Source organism: Cygnus olor, chromosome 11 (genome assembly GCF_009769625.2).
Source record: "Cygnus olor isolate bCygOlo1 chromosome 11, bCygOlo1.pri.v2, whole genome shotgun sequence".
NCBI lineage: Eukaryota > Metazoa > Chordata > Aves > Anseriformes > Anatidae > Cygnus > Cygnus olor.
In genome coordinates this window covers 18,905,967-18,933,104 of record NC_049179.1, presented here as the reverse complement: position 1 = coordinate 18,933,104, position 27,138 = coordinate 18,905,967, and the positions used below count along the sequence as shown (strand labels likewise).

The following is a 27,138-nucleotide window of genomic DNA, read 5'->3' as shown; positions in this document are numbered from 1 at the left end:
CCGGTGACAGCAATGGCTCTGTTTTTGGGGCAGGGCCGGGCAGCAAGAGCTCGAACCCCGTTGTGGTGCGGGGCAGCTCCCCCCGGGGCAGCTCCAGAGCTGGCCGAAGTTCACCCACGGCCGATTTATCGAGCGCCGAGGTCAGGTTCACCGCGACCCGGCAGGCCGGGTGCCGAAAAGAGGGGGGGCTCGCCGGCCACCCAGGGCACCAAGGACGGTGCCCCCCCCCCCAGCCTGGCCTCTGTGTGAAGACCAAACCCCCCCAAGGGGGCTCCCCAGCGTCCAGCCCCCCCTGGCCCCCTCCAAACCCCTCCTGAAGCCCCCTCGGGGCTGGCAGTGTTTTGCCTGGGGGTGCCGGGGGGGCTGCCAGGGGGGCTGGGCAGTGCTGGGGGGGGCCCGCAGGATGCCACAGGAGATGTAGGGGGGGCCTGGGGGCACACAGGTGGATGTTGGGGGGGGGAGAAGGGAGATCTTGGGGTGCGGTGCTGGGGGCAGGGTGCGGGGAGGGCTGCTGGGGGGCATGTGGGGGCTGCTCAGAGCTGGGGGTTTATGGGGGGGGGGGTGCGGGAAGGGTGTACATGATGGGGGGGTTTGGGGGAGAAGGGGGAGACACCGGAGGGGAGATACCCAGGGGTACTGGGCGGGATACCCGGGGGTATGGGACCGGGGGGGATACCCGAGGGTACGGGGGGATATCCGGGGGTACGGGACCCCCAGGGGGGGGATACCCGGGGGTACTGGGGGGGGGATCCCCGAGGGTCCGGGACCCCGAGGGGGGGGGGACCCCCAGCGACACACCCAGCAGCCCCAGGGGGCCGCGGGGCTCCACCCCCCCCCCCCACCGCTCCCCCGCTCTGCCGCCTGGGCCGGGCCCCCCCCGAACCCCCCCCCGAACCTCCCCCCCCCCCCCAGTCCCTCCCCACCCTCCCGGAGCATCCCCCCGCCCCCGCCGGGCTCCGGGGCCGCTTTAAAAGCCGCCGCTCCCCGCTCCGCCCAGCTCGGCCCCGCGGCGCGCACCATGCCCGCTGCTGCCTCCTCTTCCTCCTCCTCCTCCTCCTCCTCTTCTTCCTCCTCCTCCTCCTCCTCCTCCTCCTCCTCTTCTTCCTCCTCCTCCTCCTCTTCTTCCTCCTCCTCCTCCTCCTCGTCCTCCTCCTCCTCAGCGCCGGGGAGCGCGCCCCCCGCTCTCCTCTGCCTCCTGGCCCTGGCCTTGGCCCTGGGCGGCCGGGGGGTGGCGGCCGAGCCCCCCCGCCCCATCTACACCAACCACTGGGCCGTCAGGGTGCGGGGGGGGCCCCGCCGAGGCCGCCCGCCTGGCCGCCGCCTACGGGTACCGCAGCCTGGGGCAGGTAAGGGGGGGGGGGGGGGGTGTGCAGTTTGGGGGGGGTCCCGGGTTGGGGGGGCTGCGGGGTTTGGGAAACTTCGCGCCGGCTGAGGGAGAGAGCTCCGGGAGGCGGGGGGGTGCTGCTGCCTTCCCCCCCCCCCCACCCCCCCCGTCCTCGTCCTGGGTGGGTTTGGTTTTTTTTTTTTTTTTTTTTTTTACGCTCGGTTTTTCTCCCCACACTGTAATTGTGGGGTCTGTGGGGTGGGTGCCCGCCTCCCCCCCCCCCCCCCCCCCCCCGGCTGAAGGTGTCTCCGGGGGTGTAAGCTCCGACCTTGTCCCTGTCCCGGCCCTACTGGGACGCGTAATTAGTGTGAGGGGGGGAGGCAGGGGGGTGCGCAGAAGTAGGGCCGGCACCCCCCCCCCCCCCCCCCCCCCGCGTCCCCTCGCCCTCCCCTACCTCACCTTCATCCCCAGTTTTAATTACTGGGAGAGCCCCGGTTTTAATTACTGGTTGAGCCCCAGTGTTAATGACCGCTCCGCCATGGGGCTGGCAGAGCGCAGCCCTGCAACCCCCAGGGGCTGCCCGGGGGCTGTCCCCGCTCGGCCGGAGGGTGCCTTGGGCGAGTGTCGTCCCCCTCGCCCGGCTCCCGCCAGCCTAACGCCAGCCCAGCTTTGGGGTTTCGCCGTGTCTGTGCCTGCTGGAGCATCTGCTGGCCCCGCACGCCGGCGTCCCGTGGCCGTGTCCCTCCCTCTGCCCCAGCAGGCTGCAGACCAAGGGAAATATTTCTGCGGTTGCATCAGGGTGTTCCTGGCTCGCGCCTTCCCCGTGCACCTCTGGGGCTTCCCCCCTGGCCGCTCTCCGTCCCCAGCCCCACTGCCACAGGGACCTTGCCCTGCAGCCCCCCCCCCCCCCCGCTGGGAATTGTCACCTCGGGGCTCCCCGAGGCTTTACGTGCCCCAAGGTGCCCGCGTTGGGTTCTGCCCCGTGCCGGAGCCAGGTCCCCCCACGTGTCCCCGTGCCCAGGACGTCCTTACGCCCGCGGTCACCGCGGAGTGACGTGGTGCTGGGGGAACACTTCGCGTGCGGAGCTCGCTGGGGTTTTTATGGAAGAGCAGCAAACAACCCGACAGCAGGAGAGGCACTTACACCCCCTGCTCGCTCCCAGCCCTTTGTTTGCCTCCAGCTCCCGGGGCGAGCCGGGGCAGGCCCAGGGCGCTGCGAGGGGCCGGGTGTCTGCATCCCGGGGGATACAGCCTGTCCTTGTCCCCATCTCTGTCCCCGCACAAGGACTTGCCCCATTTTCAACTTGTTTGGTGTCCAGCAGGGTAAGTTGTGAAGATTTCCGATGTGCACGGCAGTCCTGCCAGCAGTGCAGGATGTCAGTGCCCATGGCAGGACTTGTTCGGGGCTGGATTTGGGGTTTTCCTGAGTTTATGTTGTCTGGGGGTGCTGGCCCTCGGTGGGCTCACTCCAGGCTCGAATTCAGCCACAGCCACTTGAGGACTGCTGAAGGCAGGAGCCAGCAGCTGGGTCCCTGGGGAGGAACGGACCAAGTGCCCATGGCACAAGCAGGCAGGGGACCCCTGCTGGATCAGGACCCCCCTCTGGATCCATCCCCGTGCTGGAGCAGCCGTGATCCCCAGGGATGTGCTCGGCTGGCGAGGTGCCCGAGGACCTGCCTCGTGGTGGGAGGGGAGCAGCTGGCTCAGAAACGCTCTGCCCAGCTCTGGTGCAGAGCTCGGTGGTGCACAGCTCCCGAGAATCGCTTCACTTGTGGCTGAATCGCTTCTTAGCGTTAGGAATGAAATTCGTGGGGTAATTCCCATCGGGAGGAGCCTCCGGTCCACCCTTCCCCAGGTAACTTTGAAGCTGAACTCGGCCATCTCCTGTGCTGCCTGGTGCCTTTGGTGTGCTGGGCTGCCAGGAGGGAGCTGGAGGGTGCCCGTGCTCGTCCAGTGAGCCGGGAGGGATCAGCCCCTCCATCACCTTTTTTCAGGTGGAATTCCCATTTTTAAGCTTTTCTCCTCGGGTTAGCTTACGCTGAAGGGTGCCCACGGAGGTCACCTGGCCCAACCTCCCCCCCTCCTCCTCTCCACTTGGCCCCCCCTTGACAAGTTTTTTTTTTTCATTTTTTTCCCCTCAATAAATCCCACGAGAATGAGGGAAGAGGAGCAGGGGAACAGGAGCATCCCTGCAGCTGACGCCTGTTTGTAGGTCGTGGTCCTGCTGCAACGAGCACCGGAGGGAGCAGGGGCGAGGATAAAAGGAGTGTTACCGACCCGCAGGCTGGAGAGGCAGATGTGGAGCTAAGCCAGGAGGGCTGCGGGGTCCGGATTTCCAGGCAAAACAAGCAGGAGGCAGAGTGGCCTCACCTGAGCCTTCCCCAAAGTCCCGGGAGGTTTGAGCTTCCCCAAAATCTGGGGAGTTTTGAGACTCCTCCTGCACCTTCCCGCGTGCACGGAGTGGGTCTGGAAAGCGGAGCTGTAAAAGGCAGCAGCTGAAATGTTCAGCGCTGGCAAATCTGGAGGTACTGAGGACGCTGAACGTGGAAGCAGCCCCTGTCTGCCTGGCTCTGCCTGGGGTTTGGGGACACCGGGACATGGGGACAGCTCGCCCCGGTCCCCGTGGTGCCCAGCCCCGGCACGGGGTGGCCCTTGGGGAAGCAGACAGGACGCCGGAGGGGTGGTGACAACCCCCTGGGAGCTGGCAGCGGGGTTATTTTGCAACTGCTTTCCTTTGCTGCAGGGTGGGATTTTTTTTTTTTTTGCTTTTTGCACCAATTTCCAACCCCCAGGAGACGGGAGGAAACCCTCTGTCGTTGCAGGCGCCTGGCACAGCCCTGCACGTCCCCAAGCCTGGTGGCAAGGAGAAGGACGGGGACAGTGATGGGTGACCAGCACTGGTGCCGATGAGCTCAGCTTTGGGGTCAGATCCTTTTTGGGATCAGCTGTGCCCACAGATCCCCTGATTGGCTTGGCAGGGTGGCACAGTGTTTTCCTGCGAAAGCAGGGTCCTTTTGCCCCAAAAATAGGGGCAAAAATGTGTATTGGGGGATCGTGGGGCTTCCAACATCTGAGAAGAGTGGGTGGCAACCTTGTGCCCACCTCCCCTGGTAAAATAAATCTCTTACAGATCGGGAGCTTGGAGAACTACTACCACTTCCACCACAGCAAGACGTTCAAGCGCTCGACGCTGAGCAGCCGGGGACCTCACACCTTCCTGCGCATGGACCCCAAGGTACGGGGCCGGGGGGGCCCCGGGGACCCCCATAAAACCCCGGAGTCACCCCAAATCCCGGGCACTGCAGCCCGCTCTGAGCCGCAGCTCCGGGGCGATGGCAGCACGTTACCCCTGAAACCCAGCCCCGTGCACGCCGGGGGTGACTCATTTAACACGGGTATGTTGATCGACGGTGAAAAATCCTCAGAAGGGACTAAATGCTAACGTCTGCCCGAAGGATGGGAGCAAGAAAAAGGGGGTGGGGGGGTGGGGAGGGAAAAACAAAAACCCTCCCAGCACAGCGAGGCTGCCGCCCGCTCGGGGTGTTGATCCAGTTGCCACAACATTCGCTGTCTCGAGGGTTGCTATGTGTGAAATCATCGGCCGTACCGCGCCTCGCTTTTTCCTAGAGCAAGCACCCGAAGGGATTCGGGCTGCAGCTGGATTGACAAAAGCCATGGGGGACCGGGATGGGCGAGCCTGGGGCGGCACCGAGGGGAAAAACCTCGGGGTCGGCACCCAGGGGTGGCCGGGGAGGTGGCTGTGCAGGCACAAAAGCCGCTCGGCCTTGGGGGGGGATCCGAGCAAGCGATGAGTTCCCGTCTACAATGGAAATAGGCCCACTTAATGGGGTCTGGTTGCGCTGCTGCTCCGAAAGCCGAGCCAGCTGGCTTCCTGGCTGCTAACGTTCACCTTGCCTGGCTCCGCGGGCTGCACGTTAGAGCAATGAGCTCCCGTTCTTGGCCGCCGCCCCGGGTTCAAGCCCTCCTGGCATGCGCTCTCTCTCCCCCTTCCCCGTGCGTGTTTCCAAGTCGTTTCGGAGGTGTCCTGGCATCTGAACGGCACCGAGTTCGCGTGCACGGCGCAATTAAAACAAACAAAAAATAAATAAGAAATAAAATCACTGCGAGGCGCAATGAAACGCGACGTCTCAGGCTGGAACAGCGAAGATGGAAACAAATCTTGCAGAAACCCCACAGACCCAGCGAGCTCAATCGTTTGCAGATGTTCCACGTCTCGTGTCTTCGAGGGGGCTATTGTTCCAGCCCCGTCCTTTATGGGTTTGCTTCGCCACAGGGGTTGGTGGCGTGGGGGCTGTGTCCCCCCCAGGCACTGGCAGAAGGATGGTGACAAAGCGTGCCAGCCCCTGCAGCCTGGTGCTGGTCCCCACGGGGACCCAAATCCCCCCCCAGGAGACCCCCTTTTGGGGTGACAGGAGTCGCAGCTGGTGGCTTCTCCCTGTGGGGCTGGTGTCGGCCAAACAGCGTGGTAGGGGGTGGAAGGATTTAGCAAACCCAGCGATTTTGGGGCAGATTGCAGCAGTGAGAAGACACGTGGAGCACGGCTGTACCGTGCTGTGAGCTGCAGCCCGTGTCTGGGGCCCAAAAATGCCAATTACTGCAGGTAGTTCTAATAGAAAAGCAGCACCAGAGGATGGCACGCCCCATAGCAAACCCCATAACCCTCCGATTGCTTTTTGGGCTTCGTGGCGAGCACGTGCTGGAGCCGTCTGCTTTGTCCCAGGGCTGCATTTTACCTGCTCCATCTCCAGCTGAGCAAGCCAAGCTGTTGCTTTTCTGGAGGTGTGAGGGGTTTGTGTCCTCGCCTGTCCTGGTGTTTACACGTGGTGGAGCTGCATCGTCCCCTGGAAATCCTAAAGCGGTGCAAAAGCTGCCCTCTGTCTGCAGCCAGGGCCGTGGGTTTGGCTCCGTGGTGCCTGCACCTCCTCTTGGGTCCTCGGGTGCCTCCTCAGTGCTGATTAGGGTCGGCCAGCAGGGCCGGGAGGGAGCAGCGAGCCAGGCCCCCAGGCTCAGCACTGTGTCGTAACAACTTGGGCCGCTTCTTGTAGCAAAAAGCCATTCTTTTTTTTTTTTTTTTTTTCCCCTTGTATAATTTCCGAGAAGCTCCCCCCCCGTGAAGGGCTGGTGGAAGCCGCTGGGAATTTCACAAGCTCAGGACCCACGGCGGGGCTGGCCCCGGGCTCTTTCCCGCTCGCCTCCTGCTGTCGCTGCTCATTTTTGCATGCCAGCGGCATCGATTTTGGCACCGGCCGCCCTAAATCAGCGCGGTGACGCTGCTGATTTGACTGTGAATTAAATTAAATTAAAGATTTGCTCCACGCGAGGCTTCTGGGTTGCATCCTGGCTCGTGCGGTGGAGGCAGGGCGTTTGGGGTGAAGGTGCTGCATCCGAAGGCGAGGGCTGGGTGACACGGCCTGGGAGCACTGCTTTCTGGAGAAAAGCCATGTAATTGGGCACATTCCCCTATTTAATCCATCTTCCTTTAAACCAGACCGTGAAGTTGCATTTATTTTTTTCCCTTCCGATATTTAAATCCATCGTTGCATAAACAAAGCAGCGCGCTATCAGCAGCCGAGGCGCTACGGAAACATATTTTCATATGAAATATGTTGTGGTTTTTTTTTCTCGTTTGTTTCAATGTGTTTTTATTTTCCTTGAGAATATATTGGTTTAAAACCCAAGCTCTAGGCTGGAAATTGCCTGGTTCGATACGCACCGCTCCCCCGTCCGCTTTGATCCCGGTAAATCACAGCCATAAAGCCATAAACCAGGCAAGGAGAAGTTGGTTCAGCTGGCAGCTCCCGCATAAATAAGCCACACAAAAGCTTGCCTTTTGAGTTTTTATTCTCCTTGTTGAAAAACCTTCGTCCAAAGAGCAGAGCCGTCCCCACGAAGGCATCCCGTGCCACCAAAAGCCCCGAGCCGCGGGGGGAAAAAGTTTCGGGGGAGGTTGGCTCCGCGGAAAAGCCTTCCCTTCTGCTCCAGCGTGGAGAAAGCTTTTGGTTATGTGGTTTATAAACTGCTCCTAACCAGCCTCGGTTTGTCTCTGTGCCTCTAACCTCGGGAGACCTGAGACCTCGGGGTGCCCCTGTGCCATCCCCGTGCCCTCCCGGGGCGCATTTTGGCACCTCCGGGAGCCCCCGGGCAGTATTTGCTGTCCTATTCGGCTGCCGCAGCTGGGAGGAGGGTGAGCCCAGAGCGAAGCCAAGCACCTGAGCCCCTCCCAGCAGACCGGCTTCTTCGAGTAAGCGCTGAAACACGCGTTTTGTCTCCAGCGGGACCCCAGCGCGTGCTTACAGGCTTCGCTCAGCCGGGACGGTCGGGGCACGCGCTCGCCGGCGATGTGTTTGGCGCCGGGGGAGGGATCTGTTCCCGGGCTCGGAGCCCACGAGGAGCTGAGCTCGCCCTGTCCGTCTGTCCGTCTGTCCTCCCCAAGTGAAGCCTCTCTCTGTCTGCTTGCAGGTGGACTGGCTGCAGCAGCAGGAGGTGAAGCGGCGGGTGAAGAGGCACGTCCGCGGCGAGCCGCACGCCCTGCCCTTCAACGACCCGGTGTGGCCCAACATGTGGTACCTGGTGCGTGTCTCCTCGCCGCCGCCCCCCCCCGGCCTTCCAGCCCCGAGAGGGGCCGGTTGGAAGCCTTTAGGGCACCAGCAGCCCCGGGCTGTGGTCCCCACGCGGGCGTTTTTCCCCTTGGTAGAGCCGCAGCCGTCTCTCGGCAATGCGGTTTTCCCCCTGCCTGGCTCGCCCATCAGTGTTTGACAGGGAAATTTGTTTCAGGTTAAGTGCAGGGAGGAAACGGGCACTTGAGAACTGAAGAGCCCGCGGTATTTGAAAGGGGAGAGAGGAGGAATAACGGGGAGGGGGCGCTCCCCAGGCCGGCTGCTGCCGGGGGGGGTTGATCGACGGGGTGAGGTTGTAACAAATCCGTGAGTTACGCGGAAGGCAGCGGGATGTCAGAACGCTTTGGGGTCGATTAAATGTGCTCTGAGCTGGATGGGCTGGAATTCAGGCCCTCGGGCCGCAGCCCCGTGGAGGTCGACCGCTCTGCCATTCCTGCCCTTAGCACTGCGGGGACAGAAGCAGCCGCTGCAGGTCGGAGATGAACGTCCTCGCCGCCTGGCAGCGGGGCTACACCGGCAGGAACGTGGTGGTCACCATCCTCGACGACGGGATAGAGAGGAACCACCCCGACCTGCTGCAGAACTACGTGAGTGGGGCACCCGCTGAGGGGCTGGGGGTTCATTTCGGGACAATTTCAGGGCCTAAGCACAGCCTCCGCCTGTGCAGCAAGAGGTTGGAGGAAGAGGGTTTTGAAATGCTCAGGATCTTTTTAAGAAGGAAAATAAGGGATTGGGGAAACTCCAGCAGGGTGGGGGCTGCTGTGCCCTGCCAATAGGCAGAACCTGATGGCAAAAACCTTTTCAGGACCCTCTTGCAAGCTACGATGTCAACGGGAACGACCACGACCCGACGCCGCGCTACGATGCCAGCAACGAGAATAAGTACGTTAATAATAATGATAACGACAATTGTGAGCCTGCTGAGCCCCCATCCCGTCCCATCGCCTCCCACGGGCAGGGTGGCAGAGGCACAAGAGGTTGTGCTGGGGATAACAAGTGTTGAATCGGCTCCTTCGGTCCAGAAGCGCCATGGAAAATAATTTTGGATATGGCCTCGTGCAGTTCCTCCAGGTGATGCGAATCTAAGCACAGCCCTGCCCCAGTGGCTTTGATGTCACAGCTTTCACTCACTTTCTGGGCTTCAGTTAAAGCGGGACTGGGACGTGGCAGCGGGTGTGAAAGGGAAATGCAAAATGGCAACGCCAGGAGCGAGTTGCATTGGGGCACAGAACACAAGGAGCGAATTTCCTCCGTCCCCGTCCCTCGCTGGGGGTTTGGGTAAGGGCTCTGCAGCTCCTGGGGCGCTTCCTTCCACTGCTCAGGCCTTGGGGCTGGCTTCTGGGTGGTGGTGGGGGGTGGCTGGAGGGGTGTCCTTGGCTGCGGGACGTCTGCGGACGGGGGTTTTGTCCCCGCAGGCACGGCACGCGCTGCGCAGGGGAGGTGGCGGCGGCGGCCAACAACTCGTACTGCGTGGTGGGCATCGCCTACAACGCGCGCATCGGAGGTGAGGCTGGCGCTGCCCGCGGCTCCCTGCCCTTTGTGTCCCCCCCCCTCCTCCCCGGGGGGGTCCTGCTTGGGGGTGGGCTCCCGGAGAGGGGTAGGGGGGTGGTGGGATGTTGTCCCCCCAAAAAAAATTTTGCCAGGGGAAGGGTTTGTGCTTGGTGATGTTGGCACCAACGTGGCTTACCGTGAATTTTGGGCAAATCCCGATGGGGGGAGCAGGGAGCCTGGGGGGTCTGTGGGGAGGGTGGGGGTCCCCAGACGCACACAGGTGATCCGGGGTTGGGGGATGCTGGCTCTGTGTGTTTTGGGGTGGAAACCTGCTGCTTGGGTCGTGCCCTCGCCATGAGGCTGATCGAGGATGGAGTGGTTTTGCCCTAAAAGTCTTTTTTTGGGGGGGGGCTGTATGGTGGCTCCAGCAATGGCTTGTTTGTGGGGTCAATGGCTGTAAATGAGCCGCTCGGGAGCAGTCTGGGGACCCCAACACACCTTGGTGGGGAAAATAAAATGCCTGCGGAGGTGTGGGGGGGTTCAGCCCGGCATCCTGGCGGGGCTCCGGCAGGAGAGGGGCTTGGCGAAAGGGCTCTGCGCCCCCCCCGAGCCACCCCCACGTTGGGATCCCAGACCCAAGCACCCAGGGTCTCGATCCCTCGCACCCCATTGATGCAGGCACGCACTCTCCGTAGGGCCGGGTCCTTCCGTGCGGGGCTGGCGGCGGGGTCCCCGTGCTGGGAAAGCCCCGACGGGAGGAGATGTCCTGGGGAGGGCGAACGGGGGGCTGGCAGGGGTCGCAAAGGCTGCTCCCATTTCCCCAGCGATGTCCGTGGAGGCGAGTTGCTTGTCGCCTTTATTACGGGTCCCATTTCAATTTGCTTCCTTCCTTGGCTCCTGCGTGTGCTGGGGGCGCAGCTGGAGGTCGGGGGGCAGGCAAACAACCCCCCCCCAGCCCCGGCCACGCCACCCCAGCTGATTTCCCTCGCTGCCCCTGCGTCGCTTCTCATGCGCCGGGAGCGAAATCCATCGGGGTGCCCTAAGCAGGGATCCTGCACCTCTCCTCTCCCTCTTTGACGCCTGCTTCGGAGGCTGCTGTCGCTGCCTTATCGCTCTCTACAGTTACCTTAAAGGAGGCTGTAGTGAGGTGGGGATTGGTCTGTTCTCCCACGTGCCTGGTGACAGGACGAGGGGGAATGGGCGAAAGTTGCACCAGGGGAGTTTTAGGTTGGATGTTAGGAAGAACTTCTTTACCGAAAGGGTTATTAAGCATTGGAACGGGCTGCCCAGGGAGGTGGTGGAGTCACCATCCCTGGAGGTCTTTAAAAGACGTTTAGATGTAGAGCTTAGCGATATGGTTTAGTGGAGTGCTTAGTGTTAGGTCGGAGGTTGGACTCGATGATCTTGAGGTCTCTTCCAACCTAGAAATCTGTGTCTGCCTGCGTGGAAAGCAGCCCGCTTAGCTCCCGGCCTCCGTTACCCAGCCCTGGGACGGAGCCGGATTTTCCCTCCGGGCTGCATTTTCCTGCGGGGTGGAGCAGGAGCGGGCTCTGGGGGCTGCTGGGGCCTGCTCAGGACCCGGCATCCATCCTGCTACGGCGCTGGGTGCCGGCACCCGGCCCTGCTCTCCACCTTTTCCCCTCGCCTTTTCTCGTTCACACGGCAAGGAAAGGGAAGGGAACACGGCAAGGAAAGGGAAGGGAGTTCTCGGGAGCTGCTCCGCTCCCCCCTCCTGCATTTTTAAGCTTGTTTTTGGCCGGCTGGGGACAGCGTCAGAAAAATGTATTGGAGTTGACCATCGTCCAGAGCGCAGCTGCGGCTGTAACCACATCTGCCCGCATTTGTTTTCGTTAAGAAAAGCACATGTGGAAGGGGGAAAAGCGGTTTTTTGTAAGCCGGAGTCTCCCCAGATGGCGAAACGCGGAGCTGAAATTCCCGGCACCGGCTTTCCCGGTGCTGCGGGAGGGGGACGGGCTGGGGGGCTGCCCCCGATGCTGATGGCAAGGCCCTGGGACGGTGACAAGGCTCTGGGACGGTGACAAGGCCCTGGGACAGGCACTTTGTGTCCCTCTCCAGCTGCCGATGCCGATGGCACCGTTTTGCTCAGCTCTCAACCTGCAGTCTCGATTCTTTCGTGTCCCTTCTCAGTCGGTGCCTGGCCACGTTGCCGCAGGGTCGGTGTCCCTGAGGTGTGCTGATGGCATTACAGGGACCGGGGGCTTGTCCCTGACTGGCCCCGATGCGATCGGTGCCTCCCAGCTGGGTTTTTCTGGCCGGGCTGCTCTCCCTCCGGCTGCAGGTGGATGCGCTGCCCCGTGCCCAGCATCGCTGGGTGACCCCCGGTGTAGTTGGCAGAGCTGGGAGGCTCCTCTGGGGTCACCAACACCCCGCGCCTGCAATGAGGAGGGGGATACTGAGGGGCATGGGGGGCTTTGTGACCCCCCGTGGCAGCGAGGAGGGCGTGGGGACTTGCAGCTCCACCGCGGCCGGTCCCGCTCTGCTCCGGGCTCTCCCTGCAAAACACCAAGGCTTGCATCCACCGGCGCCTCCTGCGTCCCGTTTTCCATTTCCAAGGTATCCGCGGGGTACAAATGCAGCGTTTCATGGCTTCTCCTGCAGTGGATGAGAGCGGGCAGTGCTTCCACGGCCGTGCAGCCTCCGCCTGGGGCTGCTGCCGCCCCCGGGGCTGTCCCCTCCTGGCACCACCCGGACAGGGGCATGGGGACGGGCGCAAGCAGGGGTCTCAGTCCTTCTGTGGCACTGGGGGGCCTTAAGCATCTGGGAAATGCCGCCCTCATGCAGGGACAACGGGGTTCTTGAGTTAAAAGGGGAAAAAGGGGAAAACAAGCCTTTAGCACAGGGAGTTTGGGGCTGGCAGCGCAGCTCCCTCCTGCCAGCCCAGCCCTGATGGAGCTGATTTTTTTTCTCCGCCCCCCCAAAACCACGGCCGGCGGTGAAGCCAGCAGGGCAGAAGGCAAGAGCAAAGTTTCCAAACCAGCTCCCCAGCCCCTCGCCGCCGCGGGTGTCAGCTACCGAGGGCGCGCCGAGCCGAGAGAGGCCTTTGATTGCGATCCTTGCGCTTTCCGTACAAGCCATCCAGCCCCTAACGTCTGATGTTTTTGTGCTTTTAGGCATTCGTATGTTAGATGGAGATGTAACAGATGTTGTCGAAGCGAAGTCGCTTGGCATCAGACCCGATTACATTGACATTTACAGCGCGAGCTGGGGGCCCGATGATGACGGGAAGACAGTTGATGGACCCGGTCTGTTGGCCAAGCAGGCTTTTGAGCATGGCATAAAAAAGGTGTGGATCGCGCAGCGCCCAGCCGCGCTGGCACTCCTCCCCTGCCCCGCGGGACCCCTGCCCGGCCCCCCGACCCCGACCCCGGGGGCGAATCCCCTCTGGTGGCTCCCGGTCCCCCGAGGGACTCGGCGGTGGTGGGACCCCGCACGTGGCCGGAGCATCCCGTGGTGGGCGCCGGGTCGAGTGGCAGAGCTCTGCCGAACCCAGAGCATCCCACGGGGAAACCCCCACGGCGAGGCGCCCCCCACCCGCAGCCTCTCCATCACCCCCTCTCCGCCCTCCCCAGCTCCCCGTTATCCTCCCCCGGGGGGTCACGTGCAGCATTTCTGTGGTTTTTTTCACCCAAAATTGAGTCTCGCGGCCAGGGTGGGAAGCGGGTGCTGCCGCAGGGTCCTCCAGGGCTCGGGGGCTGGAGGGGTGGGCTCGGCGCTGGCTCGCGTGGGTGCAGGGAAAACTCAGATTGTCGTCCTCAAAGCTCTCCACTTTTTATTTTTTTTTATTTAAAAAGCCAAATATTGGCTAAAATCACCGGGCAAAGCCCGTCGATGGCCCCTCAGTGGGTAAGCGGTGGGGGGGGGGGGGCACAAGGTGGGCTCCTCCCGTGTTTTGGGGCAGCTCAGGGTTGGGTTTTGCCTCCCTGACCCGATTCCTCCCTGGGTTTCCTCCTGTCCCTGCGACACGCGTTATCTCTGAGGAGGGTGGGGTGTTTTTCCCACTATTTACTTGACTTCCTGCCGGGGCGGTCGGGCTGAAGAGGAATTCATTGAAGTGCCTGGGAGTTCATCAGGCCGTGTAAATACAGCGAACAGGCTGCTTTTTAGAGCTTTTCTTTTTTTTTTTTTTTTTTTCCCCATGCGGGAGGGAGCCGGCGGCAGCGGGGTCCCTGCCTGGACCCGCCGTTTCGGGAGGATTCCTCCAAATCTGCTTTTATTTAAAGGACGAGAGCGGGGTGGGGGTTGGACAAGGGAGGAGGATTGGGACGAGGATGGGTCCTGCGCCCCTGGGTGCCCTCTGTGCCCATTCCTCTCCACCCTGAGCCCTCCCTGCCTTTATTTCCCATGGTTTTTGGGTGAAGCGGGATTTGGCGATGGGCAGCGCGCCCCAGCTTGGTGTTCCCAAGCTGGTACCGAGCTGCTTTGGGTTCCCAAAGCTCCTGTCCCCATGGGGTCACCCGTGTTTGCAGCACCCCCATCCCGCATGCACAGCTCTTAATTGCCCCCCGCCTCCCCGTAAGTAACGAGGAAAGCCGTAGGCAGACAGTGGCAACCTTCAGCCCAAGCAAACGGCTGTCGTTGAGTTATAAATCCTTAAAATCGAGTTTTTAATGGAAACGTTCAAATAACCTCTGTCTGCTAGCGACAGGGCCGCGCCGGGGTGATTTCTCCTCGCGCCGGGGTGATTTCTCCTCGCGGTTCTTGCTCCTCCAGCCACACCTCGTTAGCTCCCGAGCTAATGGGGCTCTATTGATCCTGGCGCTAATTAAGCGCCGCCGGGCGGCTGCCCGAGCCCTGGCAGCGCTGCAGGAGCAGGGGACGCCGCACAGCCACGTCCCACTGATGGTTCAGTCCCAAACCTCTGCCGGGGAGGGGTTTCCAGTGGTTTAGGGGACGATCTGCCTGCGATAGCTGGGCCTTGCTCTGCGTTGGCCTCTGTCCTCCTGGCTCCGAGACCGCCTGCCCTGCGCAGCCCTGGGGACACGGGCACGGCTCCGGGGCAGCGCCAGGGCTCGGCAGAGGCTGAGCACTCTTGTAAGGGAGCTCTCGGCTGCCTTGTGTATGCACCCCGCCGGAGCCCGATGTTAAATGGCACGCAGGTGCCCGTAGGCTGGTGGGTTTGGGTGTTGGTGTGAGCCGGCGGGGGCTTTATTGCTCTTGGTGGCCACCATGTGTGGCTGGCCGTGTGCCCATCCTGCTTGTCCGCCTGCACAGCCACACGTGTGGGGCTTGAGAAAGCCGGACCAGGGACCCCAGCAAGCTCTCCATCATTTCCGTCGATCCGTGCGATCGTTTCCTTCGTGGTGGCTCCTCTTGCAGCCCCGCAGACAGCTCAGTCCCCCCTCGCTAGGAAATCCCCAGCACGTGCGCCCAAGTAACAAAAACCTGCGTAAAGCAGGGCAGGAACCGGGCCGAGCCCGAGCACCAGGGGCAGCTCAGAGCCTCTGCCCGAGGAGGGGAGCAGGTAACAAAGCAGCCCTCTCCCCGAGCGCTTCAGGAACACGACGAACCCCGGCGAATTCCTCTGCCCTCGCATTTTTTTCCGCGGAGGCAGAGCCAAGCAGTGGGAGGGAGGCGAGCGCCCGACCTGCCCGGGCGAGCTCCCCGGGGAGGATGGGGCTCGCCCCGGCTGCTCCCGGCCTCCGCGGAGGCAGGAGAGGGAAGCAGCCATTTCGGGGAGGAGGCTTTTACCTAAAAGGAGCGGGATACGCCAGGCTGTGGGTCTCGGCTTCGCCGGTCGGCGTCGGTACCCGCGCTGTGCTCCGGGATGTCCCCAAGCATCGTAACGTGCCGTAACGCACCAGCTCCGTGTGCCCCAAGGGGCAGCGAGCGGAGTCCCCCGCCCGGTGTTGCACCGCCGGCTTCGTTAGGGGCCCCGGCTTCGTTAGGGGCCCCTCGTTAGCAGGAGGGCTGCTGTTCCCACCTGGGACTTTCCCGGCTCCGGGGAGGTCTGCGCGGCCGCTCCCGTCCCCATCCCCTCGCTGGGCTGCCGCAGGCGTGCCCGGTGGGGATGCTCCATCAGATGTTCCTGCCAAACGATGGGGGAGGAACAAAACAAAACAAAAATCCTAAAAGACACCTTGCAGGAAGCTTTCTTATGGTTTGGGTGGGCGGTGGGTGCGTTCGTGATGGGCTCTGTGGGCTGCAGAGAAGCAGGCGCGGGGTTTGGGGGGAGGGGGGTTCCTGACGTTCCTCCTGGACGTATGGGATGGGGTGACCCGGCTGCTCTTGCACAGGGGGAAAACACCCTTCGAAACTGGTACCTTCATCCTGGCCCCATCCTTTTGCCCTCGCCAGCCCCCCGGTCCTGCCCCAAACCCCGGGCGATGCTCAGCACAGCCATCCCCTCATCCCCGCGCCGTTCCCCACGTTCATCCCACCCGAACCTCGGCTCTCCTCACCCCTTCTCCTCTCTCCGCCCGCAGGGTCGCAGGGGTCTGGGCTCCATTTTTGTCTGGGCGTCGGGAAACGGCGGCCGGGAGGGCGACTACTGCTCCTGCGACGGCTACACCAACAGCATCTACACCATCTCCATCAGCAGCACCACCGAGAACGGCTACAAGCCCTGGTACCTGGAGGAGTGCGCCTCCACCCTGGCCACCACCTACAGCAGCGGGGCCTTTTACGAGCGGAAAATCGTGAGTTTTAGCCCACTGGCTGCTGCTTCGATGTGGCGGGTGGGTTTTGCTTGGGTTTTGGAGGTTTTCTTTCTTTTTTTTTTTTTTTTTTTTGGTGAGACTGGAACTGCTCGCTGCAGCAGCTGCGGTTGTTTCGTGCTTGGGAAGAGCTCGGAAATCTCGGAAGAGCTCGGAAAAAAGAGTTTTCCCCCATGGAAAAATGCAAAAATGGAAATATTCACCTGGCCCCCAAAGTTTGCGCTCACTTTCCTCCTGCTAAAAAAAGAACAGGGGGATTTTTGAGGGTTTTAGCTTGAGACAGAGAATAAAGAGGGGGGATGGAGGCAGTTGGCAGGGATGCATTAAACCCAGCCAAAGTCCTTGCCGTGCTGCAGGCGGGTGCACCAAGCAGCAGCAGTTTTGGAGAGCCGCTCGGTCAGGAACCGGGTGCCACATCCCCTCCAAAAATCACCAGGTTAACCCGAAACCCGGCAGCCTTTAAAAAAAAAAAAGTAATCAACTGGGCGTCTCTGCCCACCTCCGCTTTCTGAGCTTTTAGTGCTCAAGCACCCTGCTCCTTCCTGAAACTAAAGAGCTGGAAATGGCTTTCTTTTGTATTTTGTTTTTTCCCCATGCAAATGGGAATTCTTGCCTGATGCAAGGAGCTGGAGCTTTTAAGGACAGCGTTTGATTTGGCGTGGCTCAACCCCAGCCCGTGGGCGCGTACTGCTGCCAGCTCTGCTCCCACCCCAACTTCTCCTCCAGCTGATCCACAGCAAAATTAACTTTTTTTTTTTTTTTTTTTGCCTTTCAAATAGTTTTTGCACCTTTTAGCAAAGGAAAATATAAGTACGGGTGTTTTTTCACGTGCCAGATGTATCTGCAGACCCTTTTTCGGGCTGATGCTGTGGCAAGGATTCGGTATCCAGACCTCAGCTCCCCGCGAGCAGCACCGTGAGCAAACCTCGAGCTTTGGGGTCGGTGCCGGGAGCACCTCGGGCACCCCGGGGCTGCAGCTCCTCTCTCCACAGGTCACCACGGACCTCCGGCACCGCTGCACCGACGGCCACACCGGCACCTCCGTGTCCGCCCCCATGGTGGCTGGCATCATCGCCTTGGCTTTGGAAGCCAAGTAAGTGACCTCGCCGCCACCTTTGGGGAGGGACGTCCCTAGCTTAGTGTCTGGAGGGCAAAATGGGACAAAAAATGGTGTTTTTTTCCTCTGGGGTGGCTCTAAGCGGGGCAAAGTTGTTCTGATTTGCTCCTTTGGGGCCAGGTTTGATGCAGGGCAGTTGTTTCGCAGCTGATCTTCCCGCAGGTGTTTCGTTGAGCTAATTCTCCGCTCGTTCCCATCTGGTGGAGAGCTGGGCTTTGTGGGATAAGTCGGGCTTTTCGCTTGGTGCTCCGAAACTGCTGACAGCCAGGCGCTCAGACTGCGGGCCCCGTTATGATGAGAAGGAATAAATTGAATTTTGTTTTCCTAAATGTTGTTTGAGAGCAGTATCAATCACAGCTCGAGACGCCGAGACTGTCAGGGAAGCATGGAAAATTCTTCAGCAATATCCCTGGGTTGGGGTTTTGGGTGATGCCGAAAGCACCCAGCGCTCAGTGCACAGCACCACGAACACACAGGCATCATGTAAACCCTGCCTGAGGTTTTTTTTTGGAAATGCTTTGGGTTTCAATTTCATGTTAAATGTGCAACCCAAGTGTTTTTTTTTTTTTTTTTTTAGCACTTTTTGCCATTATTCCCAGAAGGGGAGGGTTTGCCTAGCAGCTTGTATCAGCTTGTGTCATCGTTGTGCTTCGTTCCTGCAGGAAATGGGGAAAACCTTTGGGATTTATATATATATATATATATATATACACACATATGTATGAATGCGTGTGTGTATATATATATAATATATATATTTAGTGTGAGAGCTAAATACCCTTTGCCAGGAAGAAATCCCTGCAACACCCATGCACGCAGCATCCTTTGGGTGCTCCCCCTCTGCTTAGGCACCCCAGTCCTTGGCCATCCCCCAGGCAGGGGGTGAGCATGGAAATAACCAGTGCATGCTCTACGTGAGCAGCAAAGACCCTTTTTTAACCCGATTGGGGTCCCTCCTGCCGTGCCGTGACCCTGTCTCCTTGCAGCCCCCTGCTCACCTGGAGGGACGTCCAGCACCTGCTGGTCAGGACGTCGCGGCCGGTGCACCTGCGGGCAGCCGACTGGAAGACCAACGGAGCAGGGCATAAAGGTGAGCAGTCGTTGTCCCTTTTGGCAAGCAGCGTCCCACCCTGGGCTGCTCCTGGTGTTTTCCTGGCACTGGGGCATTTTTGGGGTGTAAGCCGGGCAGGTCGATGAGCTCCATGTGTTGGAGCACCTCCTACCCCGGCCAGTCGGAGGATCCTCCAGGAGGAGGGTCTGGCAGGCAGAGCGGTGGGTTTCTGAGCCTTCTCTCTTTCCAGTTAGCCATCTATATGGCTTCGGGCTGGTGGATGCAGAAGCTATTGTGGTGGAAGCCAAGAAGTGGAAGACGGTGCCCCCCCAGCACGTCTGCGTGGGAAGCCTGGACAGGGTGCCCAAGTGAGTGGCGGGCACCGTTACCTTGAACTGGGAGAACTGGGGCTGTGAATTCGGGGTCAACGAGAGCCTCGTGGACAAGCCAGAAACGTTTCTCCTCTTTTTTTGGTGGCTGGCTGGTGTTGTGTGCTGATGAGACACTAGGGCAGGAGGTCCTGTGGGACCAGATCTAACAGTGGTGGTTTATTCCTCCCTTTCTTTGTCTCCCCTTCCCGGGGCAGGGGGATCAAGCTCTGCAGTGAGCCCTGATTCCCACAGGGCTTTTGGGGTCCTCTGGGGCAGCCCAGAGCCTCCGACTGAGACAGGTATCCCAACCAGATACTGCCTCGCCTTGCAGCGAGCTGCTCAGCAGGGCAGCGCAGCTCCTTTGGAAAGCAGCGAGGATGCAAAGCAGGAACGGACTCGGAGCCAAGTGTGTTCACGAAACTATTTATCTGATACAGACGCTAATTACAACCCGGAGAGGAGCGCTGCGCTGATAATTATAATAAAAAAGCGCCCTTGCAAGCCATAAGGCATAGATCTTAGAGGCGGTTCAAAAGCACCTCGCTACCATTGAGCAATTCAGCAGATCCCCCTGCGAGGCCGATGTAAGGCGCTGGAGGAGGCGATGATTTGCCACGAAGCGGTGGGAGACCAGGTTTAAACACAACTGAGTGTCTGCGCTGATGGGAGCAGGGCGAGCACGGTGTTAAGAAGGAGACGAAGGAAATAATCCCAAATTTGGTCTCGTTAAGTAGTCCTCTGCTTAACATGAGCATTAACGCCTCGCTGCAGCCATCTCCAGCCCGGGGTTAATGGTATTTGGGTTCCCAGCTCCCATCGGTGGGATTAAAAAGGTTTTTTTTTAATCGGCAAGGAGCAGCCATCGCCTTTGCACCGTGTGTTTTTGAGTGCTGGGGAGTTGCATCAGGGTTTATTGATTAGGATTGCCCCCTGCCCCCGGCAGGTACATCCGCCCCGACCACGTGCTGCGCGCCAGCACCCTGAGCAGCGCCTGCAGCGAGCAGCGCGAGCAGCACGTGCAGTACCTGGAGCACGTGGTGGTGCGGCTCAGCATCGCGCACCCGCGCCGCGGGGACCTGCAGATCAGCCTCATCTCGCCGGCGGGGACCAGGTCGCAGCTCCTGGCCAGGAGGTGAGAGCAGCCAAGGGAGCCTGCGTGGGGTTTTTGGGGAGGTGGGGAGCACGCGCGCGGCGTGGCCGCAAGGGGGGTCCACGCAAGGGTGGGAGTGTGCAGGGATGTTTTAATGCGTCCTTAATTCAACACCTGCCTCTTCCGATTGAATACGGTGTTTGTGCTGCTCCTCGCAGGGTTTTCGACCACTCCAACGAGGGCTTCAAGGGCTGGGAGTTCATGACGGTGCACTGCTGGGGGGAGAGGGCGGCGGGGGAGTGGACGCTGGAGATCCAGGACACGCCGTCCCAGGTGCGCAGCCCCGCCGCGCAAGGTAAGGGCATCAAACCCCAGGGCGCTTCCAAGAGCGGGCATAAAACCCCAAACGCTGTTGTGCAAAGGCTTGGGCCGAGCCAGCAGCAGGCCTGTGCCCCCCCCCTCCCCCCGTGAATTTACTGCAACCGAGAGCGAGGTTTCCAAAATTAAACCGTACCGAGTCAAAACGAGGAAAGCCGAGAGCTGTAATTTTTGTTTGTTTGTTTTGCTTTGCTGCTGGAACATCTGCAGCGTGGGCTGCTTGTGCAACAGCAACAGCAGCGCGAGGGGACGATGCCCCTCGGGGCTGCCACCGTGCGGGCAGGGGGTGGCTGTCCTCGGCCGGCCCCCCCTGCCTGTCCCCAGCCCTGCCATGTCCCCAGGAGCTGAGCTGGCAGGATCCGGCCCCGTGGAAAGGGGCAGTGGGGCACGAAACATCACGCCTCGGGCTAGTGCGCCTTGTGGGGGCGTGCAGATTCACCTTAGCATTGATAGAAAGCCAGCAGCAAATTAAAAACCTCACCCACGCTGCTCTCTGGCACGTGGGGGTTAATTGCCCGGGAAGGCGTTGCTGGTTGCTGCCGTGGCCTGAAATCTTTTTGAACTCGTTGTAGCAGCACCGAAACGCCCCCCGGAGCTGCTTTTCCCCCCCGGAACTGCTTTGCCCCCTGGATTTGGTTTTCAGCTGGTATTTCTGATCCCCTCCCACGAGGGGAGCGAGCTGCACGCTGCCCCAGGGCTGTGCCGTACCTGGCTGTGCAGAACAGAACCAAAAGGAGCACACGAAGCCACCCCGTAATAATGAAGCAGAGAGGGCGAAACAGGAGGGAAGGACGGGGAGATGCTCGTGGCCGGGGCTGGTACCTTCCCCTCTGCCGCCGGCAGCAGCCCGGTGGGGAGCTGGCACTTGTAGGCACTCGGCTGCGAAATTGGGAGGCGAAAATTTAAAGTCAGACAAATGGCATTTTATCATAATGGTGGGGGTAAAACCTGGGGTGTGGGGTCAGCGCTTTGGGTGACGCTGAGCTTGGAGCGAAGCGTGGGTAGGGGTGAGTGCTGGGCGAGAGGCAGCCGCTTCGGGTGACAGGACGTGTGCCCCGCAGGGAAGCTGAAGGAGTGGAGCCTCCTCTTCTACGGGACAGCCGAGCACCCCTACAACACGCTGGGGGCCCCCCAGCCCCGCGCGAGGACGCTGGAGGCCTCGGAGACGGAGCCGTCGAGGGCGGCCTTCCTGCAGAGCCAGGTGGAGGTGGCGGAGGAGGAGGAGGAGTACGCGGGTAAGAGCCACGGCGTGGCCCCGAAGTATCCCCAAAACGCAAACTGGGATGAACTGGGTGGGCTGGGGGGGGCGGCGGGGAGGAGAGGTGCCCGTGGCCAGAGCGGGGCAGCAGGATGGCGAAATTAGAAGGTGGGGAAAAAAAAGCAGCCTGTCGGCGCTCCCGCCGCAAATTGGCGCTGGAGGTGGCTGGGGAGGAAAAAACAAACCCAAAAAAATCCTCTGCCCACCACCCTGGTGTGCACAGCGAGATGTGTCCCTGTGTCCGGCTGCCCGGGGAGGGACCGGCAGCGCCCTCCCAGCCCGCGGGGGTCCCTCAGCCTCGGTCCCCGTGCCTGAGCTGACGTCTCCCGCAGGTCCCTGCCACCCCGAGTGCGGCGACCAGGGCTGCGACGGCCCCAGCGCCGACCAGTGCCTGAACTGCATCCACTACAGCCTGGGCAGCGTGAAAAGCGGCAGGTGAGGGGCCGCGGGGTGTTTGCACGGGGCAGGGAGTGTAGGGGACGGAGGGGAGATGGGGGGAGGCACGGGGGGCTCTGCCCCAGCGTAGGGTGGCTTGGGGGACACGGTGCTAGAAGTGAAGTCGTGCTGGGGAGAAAGCGTTGGGGTCGCTGGTCGGTGCCCAAGGGACGGAGAGCTGAGGTGCCAAATGACTTCTGAAATTGGAAGTTTATTATTGTCTTAGCGAGGCCAGGGCTGGAGAATCCCCAGCACTCTAATTCAGAGCCACGGCATCCAAGACAACCTAAACCTTAAGAAGAAAACGAGGCAGGGACGGGGACGCTGCATTTCGGGAAGGAGCCGCCGCTCTCTGGGCTGTGTGGGTGCGGGATGTGACGGATTCGGGGAAGGCAGGGGGGCAATGATGGGAAACCATCCACGCCAAATCCAGGGCAGAGCACGGAGCTCGCAGTGCCTCGCTTCCTCCCGCAGGATGTGTGTCAGCTCGTGCCCCACAGGGTTTTTCGGCGACAAGGCAGCGCGGAGGTGCCGGCGGTGCTACAAGGGCTGCGAGAGCTGCGTGGGCAGGGGCCCCGGCCAGTGCACGGCGTGCAAGAGGAGCCTCTACCACCACCCCGAGATGGGCGCCTGCCTGCCCCTCTGCCCGCCCGGCTTCTACGCCGAGGAACGTAAGGGCGCTCGTAAACCGCTTGTAGATCACCGAGGTGTGCTCACGGTGTTTGCAGGAGGAGAAAACCCCTCCGCTGCCCTGTGCTGGCTCTGGGACAGCCCCGACCTGCTGCCCCTGAGGGTGGAGGGGGCAAAATGTGGGCACTCAGAGCTGTTAATTAGAGGCAGTTGTTATTAATGATCCTAGCTGCTTGCAAAGCGTATTAATTCGTAGCATGGAGTGGCACGGTGGGGCTTGCTGGGGGACCACACGTCCCGTCCCTGGGGAACAGCCCCTGGGCTGTGCGGCTCTGCCCGCCGATGGCAAATCCCTGTCCAGGTGTCATCCTCACCAGCTCTTTGGTTGTTCTTCCTTTTTTTTCTTTGGAAAGGTCAGAAACGCTGTCTGAAATGCCATCAAAACTGTAAAAAATGTCTCGGCGAGCCGGATAAATGTACTGCATGCAAAGACGGATTCAGGTAAAATACCAGCGTGGTGTGAGGTTTTATAACTTCATCCCCTCTGCACCCCTGCGAATCTGCCAGCACCCCCCGAAATGTTGCACCCAGCAGGGCACGGTCACGGTGCCCTGCTCGGGGAGCAGCCGGGGTGCAGGGAGAGCTGGGGACGGGCTGTGTCAGGTCCCTGGAGCCTGTGGTGTGGGTGCAAACGTCCTTTTCTGCTTTGCTGGCAGCCTGGCGGGAGAGAGCTGCGTGCCGGAGTGCCAGCCCAGCATGTACCTCAGCCGCGAGCCCCGGCGGTGCGAGAGCTGCCCCGCCGGCACAGGTACGTCCTCGCCCCCAGCACCTGCACACGAAACCCCCAAATCTTTGGGCATCACGGCCCCAAGCCGGAGAGGGAGTGGGGAAGAAATCACGGCGCTGGGAGGCTGTGGGCTGCGTTGTTTTTCCTGCTCCCATCCCCCTGGATAACCGTGTCCGTGGGGAAACGCCCCGGGGACGGAGCTCAGCAGCTCCCCTGGCTCCCACGCACGCTGCAGGTGCTGGGATGTGTTCCCGTTGGAAAGGATTTTAGGGAGTTTTTCGATTTTTATTAGAGCCGTTTTTTATTTCCTGATCCCTCCGAAGCCAGGTGCTTTGGTTTAATAAGGTTGCGGAGGAGACTGTAAAACCCTCTCGGAGGGATGGAGGATGGCTTGGAAGCATTTAGAAATGTCAGGTGCCCGATGTGTGCTGACCCCGGGGCCCTGCCCTCCCGATACCCACCCGCGTCCCCAGGTTGCTTGACGTCCCCTTTAAATTTTGCCTTTTCTTGCCCTTTGAAAGTCCCATTATTTTCCATTGTTCATGTTTGTGTTTGCTCTCAACATCATCACGGATCTGATAATGGGATCTCTGGACAATTCAGGCTCAGCGCTGTGAGTCTCATTCATCACACACGGGCAATTGCCTAGGACTAAACCCAAAATTTATTGATCTCCTTGGCAAGCGTGGAAGGGGACGGACTCCTAATCCCTTAAGAAAATTACTTCCTTTGTAATTCTTATTCCAGGCAGTGTAAATATACTTCACCACAGTTTTTTTTCGAGCCCTTTCCTCTCTCCTTTTCCCACATAACCATTTCTCAAGCGCAGTGCGTGGAAGGCCTCTAATAAAAGCGCCTCCATCCCCGCCGCTGCCGCCCAGCCGCGACACGCTGGCACCACTCGTCTCCTCCACAGCCGAATTTTGCATCTCTTTTTCCAAGCATTGCCCTACACAGGGTGGCAAAACCAAACCGGTGCTCGCCTGGGAGCAGCCGGAGGGAACGGGGAGGGGATTTCAACACGATGTCCCCAGCCGAGCCCGTAACCAGCCACAGAGGGCCCCCAGGGCAGGACGCCGGCTGGGTTTTTGGGGTGGAAGCAGGGTTCAGGACCCCGTCAGCATCTTGTTTATCCGCAGGGCCAGGTGAGGAAGAGTGCACCCCCTGCTCCCCCGAGACCCCCACGCCCCACTGGCGTTGCGTCCCCGCCTGCCGGGAGGGCTTCTACCCCGCCGACAGCCACGGGCTTCCCAGCAAGGTCTGCAAGAGGTACGGTGCCTCCTCCTGCGGGGGGGGGGGAGCGAGGAGAAAATAAAAATACAAAATTAAATGAAAATTCATGAAAACAGCTCGCAGCTGGGGCTGTTTATGGGGAAATAAATCCAAAGGGCAGGGGAGCGCCGAGCTGGCTCCCTCTTCTTTTTTATTTTTTTATTTTTAAGAGCCACCCAGCCAAGGTGTCTTAGGGCTACGTGGAGGGGCTCAGCCCTGGCCCCAGGCTCCCTTGGGGAGGCGTGGGAGGAAGGGTGATGATATTTAGGCAAATGTTCCAGCTCTCAACCAGAGTCCTTGCCCTGTGGCCGTGGCGTTAACCCGTTCCTGTGCCCAGCACGGGGCCGGAGGTGCCGCAGGGCAGCGATTTGGCTGCCTGGTGTCGGAGTGGGACTCACTGCAGCCTCCTTAGGGCCGGCATGCCAGGGAAGGGCGAAAGGCAAAAGCACCATGGGAGCACCAGGAGCTGTCTCGCAGCACGCTCCCTGCCTGCCGAGGGTTTCCCTAGCCCACGTGCTGGCCTTACGGGGGATGAAGGTTGGGATTCGGTGTTTTCCCCGTTGCGGGTGGCTGGCTCAGCGCGGCGGGGTCTCCTCCCCAGGTGCGAGGACCACTGCTCGGCCTGCGAGGGCTCCAGCGGGAACTGCATCAAGTGTAAGGAAGGTTTCAGCCTCCTCGGCGGCTCCTGTGTAACCAACGAGACCTGCACCAACGGTAAGTGCCCGTGGCGTAACCCCCGGCTGCAAAAAATGAGGGTTTCTGGGGATTCCCTTTGTAGGGTAAAGCCAGAAGCTGCCAGGCTTCCCGGGGCACGGCTGCGGTGGGCGAGCTGGCAGAGCTCTTGGATGTCTGCCTGCTGCTCAAAGGCATCCAGGCGTTTGTACTTCGTTATGTTTTAGTCTCGGGGCTAATTCTCCCACTCTCTGCAAACCTTCTTTATTCCTTCATTAAACCCCCATGAAAGATGCCCTTAAGAAGCGACTCCTTCGCAATTCTCTCTCCTCAAACACTGGAACGAATTGCACCGCCTGTTACGTGTGATGTTTGTTTATTTAAAATGTTAATCTGCTCTCATTTTCTCTTGTTCCTCGCCCCGCCAGCTGACAAGACTTTCTGTGAGATGGTGAAATCAAACAAGCTCTGTGAAAAGAAGCTGTTTGTGCAGTTCTGCTGTCAGACGTGTCTCATGGCCGGGTAAAGTTCAGCGGCTGCATCCAGGACTTCCACCAACTGCCAGCCCAGTTTCGCCAAATGTTTAGGACAAAAGTTTATTTTTTCAGCTTCGGGAGAGTTTACATGGTGCTGTCAAGCGTTCCCTCGCAAGTTTGATAGCTTTAATATCACTGTCAGCTCGTTTCTATAGCAATACGTTGAGCAGAGATCGGATCGTAGCCTGAATGACCGAGCCCGGTAAGGCACCGTGCAGGCGGTGATATTAATACTCTCAAACACTCCTCGTGAGCAGGGAGCAAGGCGTGATCCGTGTACCCAAGCTTGGTTCTTCGCAGAAATCCTACTGACGTGCGCGGCTGGCAGGAGCCCGGCCGCAGGGGATGCGGGACACGAGCCGGGGCTGAGCCCCGCTGGGTGACGGCGACAGCGACCTGCGCTGCCACCAGCCAGCGCCGCGCTCAGCACCGGCGTGAAAACGATGAGTTGGGCGGCTCGGGAGCAGGCTGTGCAGCCCGCCCTGCCACCCCTGTTCGGGTTCAGCCGTGAGCGTGGCCATAACCGGAGCTCCGAGGATCGAGGCGGCTCCGCGGGCAGGCAGGAGCCGGGTGTCCGCAGGGAGGTTCGGGGGGGTTCATCCACACGGAGCAGCCTGGGGGGCCGCAGCCTTACTGTAAAATTAATTTCCCTCCCTAATTGCTGTTTAGTTCAGTTCTGGAACGAGCTAGAGCCTTCCCCTCGGGGCTGAACGAGGTGGCTTCCCAACCCGTCCCTCCCAGCGTTTCGCATCACCGTCCTTCCCCCGTTTTGCCGGTATACCTCTCACAAATCCTCCTGTTCACGGCAGTGATATTTTTTCTCGGGCATCTGTTTCCAGAAGAGACATTCCAGGGATCTGGCCAGGAAGCTCTTAATTCCATAAAACCCTCCCCCGAAACAAACCTTTTCATGCTCTCTCTTAATAGTACGTCATGTGGTGTTTATATAATTGTGTTTAAAATATCCCTGGCTATGTTGTTTTACAGATTTTTTTAAAAAATAACTTATACAGTCCTTGTTTTTCTCTGTAGACTATTTTTTATATGGGGAGCAGGGAATCTTGTCTTACGTCCTTATCCTCTCCGACCTTGCCGAGACGCTCTTTTCACCAGACATATGTAAACAGCATTCCCTGCGCTGCATGTTCTGATTTTCATTGTTAATAGATTTAAGGAGTTAAACCTCTTGCCAGTGAAACTCGCAGTGCGGATTGTCACCCGCTCCTCCCGGAGCTGGGCTAATCCCTGCTTGTTTTCGGCTGCGACGACGCGCCCTGCCTGGGCTTGCCCAACGGAGCTTACCTCCGCCAGGCGAAGGGGCGAGAGCCACACCGCCACCGGCAGACAAAACCCTCGCAAAGACGGAGCTTTGGTGAACCGACCTTTAAGTTAATAAACTATTGATCTCCCCTGA

The 27,138-nt window shown here is 60.3% G+C and overlaps 1 protein-coding gene across 1 annotated transcript; it reads left to right on the top strand.

The window, feature by feature from the left end:
* The first annotated feature begins 1,017 nt into the window (after positions 1 to 1,017).
* PCSK6 (proprotein convertase subtilisin/kexin type 6) lies at positions 1,018 to 27,138 on the top strand. The gene is given in 23 exon segments (XM_040570164.1): positions 1,018 to 1,036; positions 1,100 to 1,285; positions 1,287 to 1,346; positions 4,455 to 4,559; positions 7,805 to 7,915; positions 8,406 to 8,549; positions 8,768 to 8,844; positions 9,378 to 9,466; positions 12,585 to 12,757; positions 15,897 to 16,109; positions 17,120 to 17,220; positions 18,231 to 18,334; positions 18,546 to 18,663; positions 19,610 to 19,798; positions 19,975 to 20,111; positions 21,196 to 21,369; positions 21,725 to 21,827; positions 22,302 to 22,498; positions 22,871 to 22,958; positions 23,174 to 23,265; positions 24,384 to 24,513; positions 25,118 to 25,230; positions 25,617 to 27,138. Coding segments are annotated over 23 exon segments (2,820 nt in total). The 5' UTR covers position 1,018; the 3' UTR covers positions 25,715 to 27,138.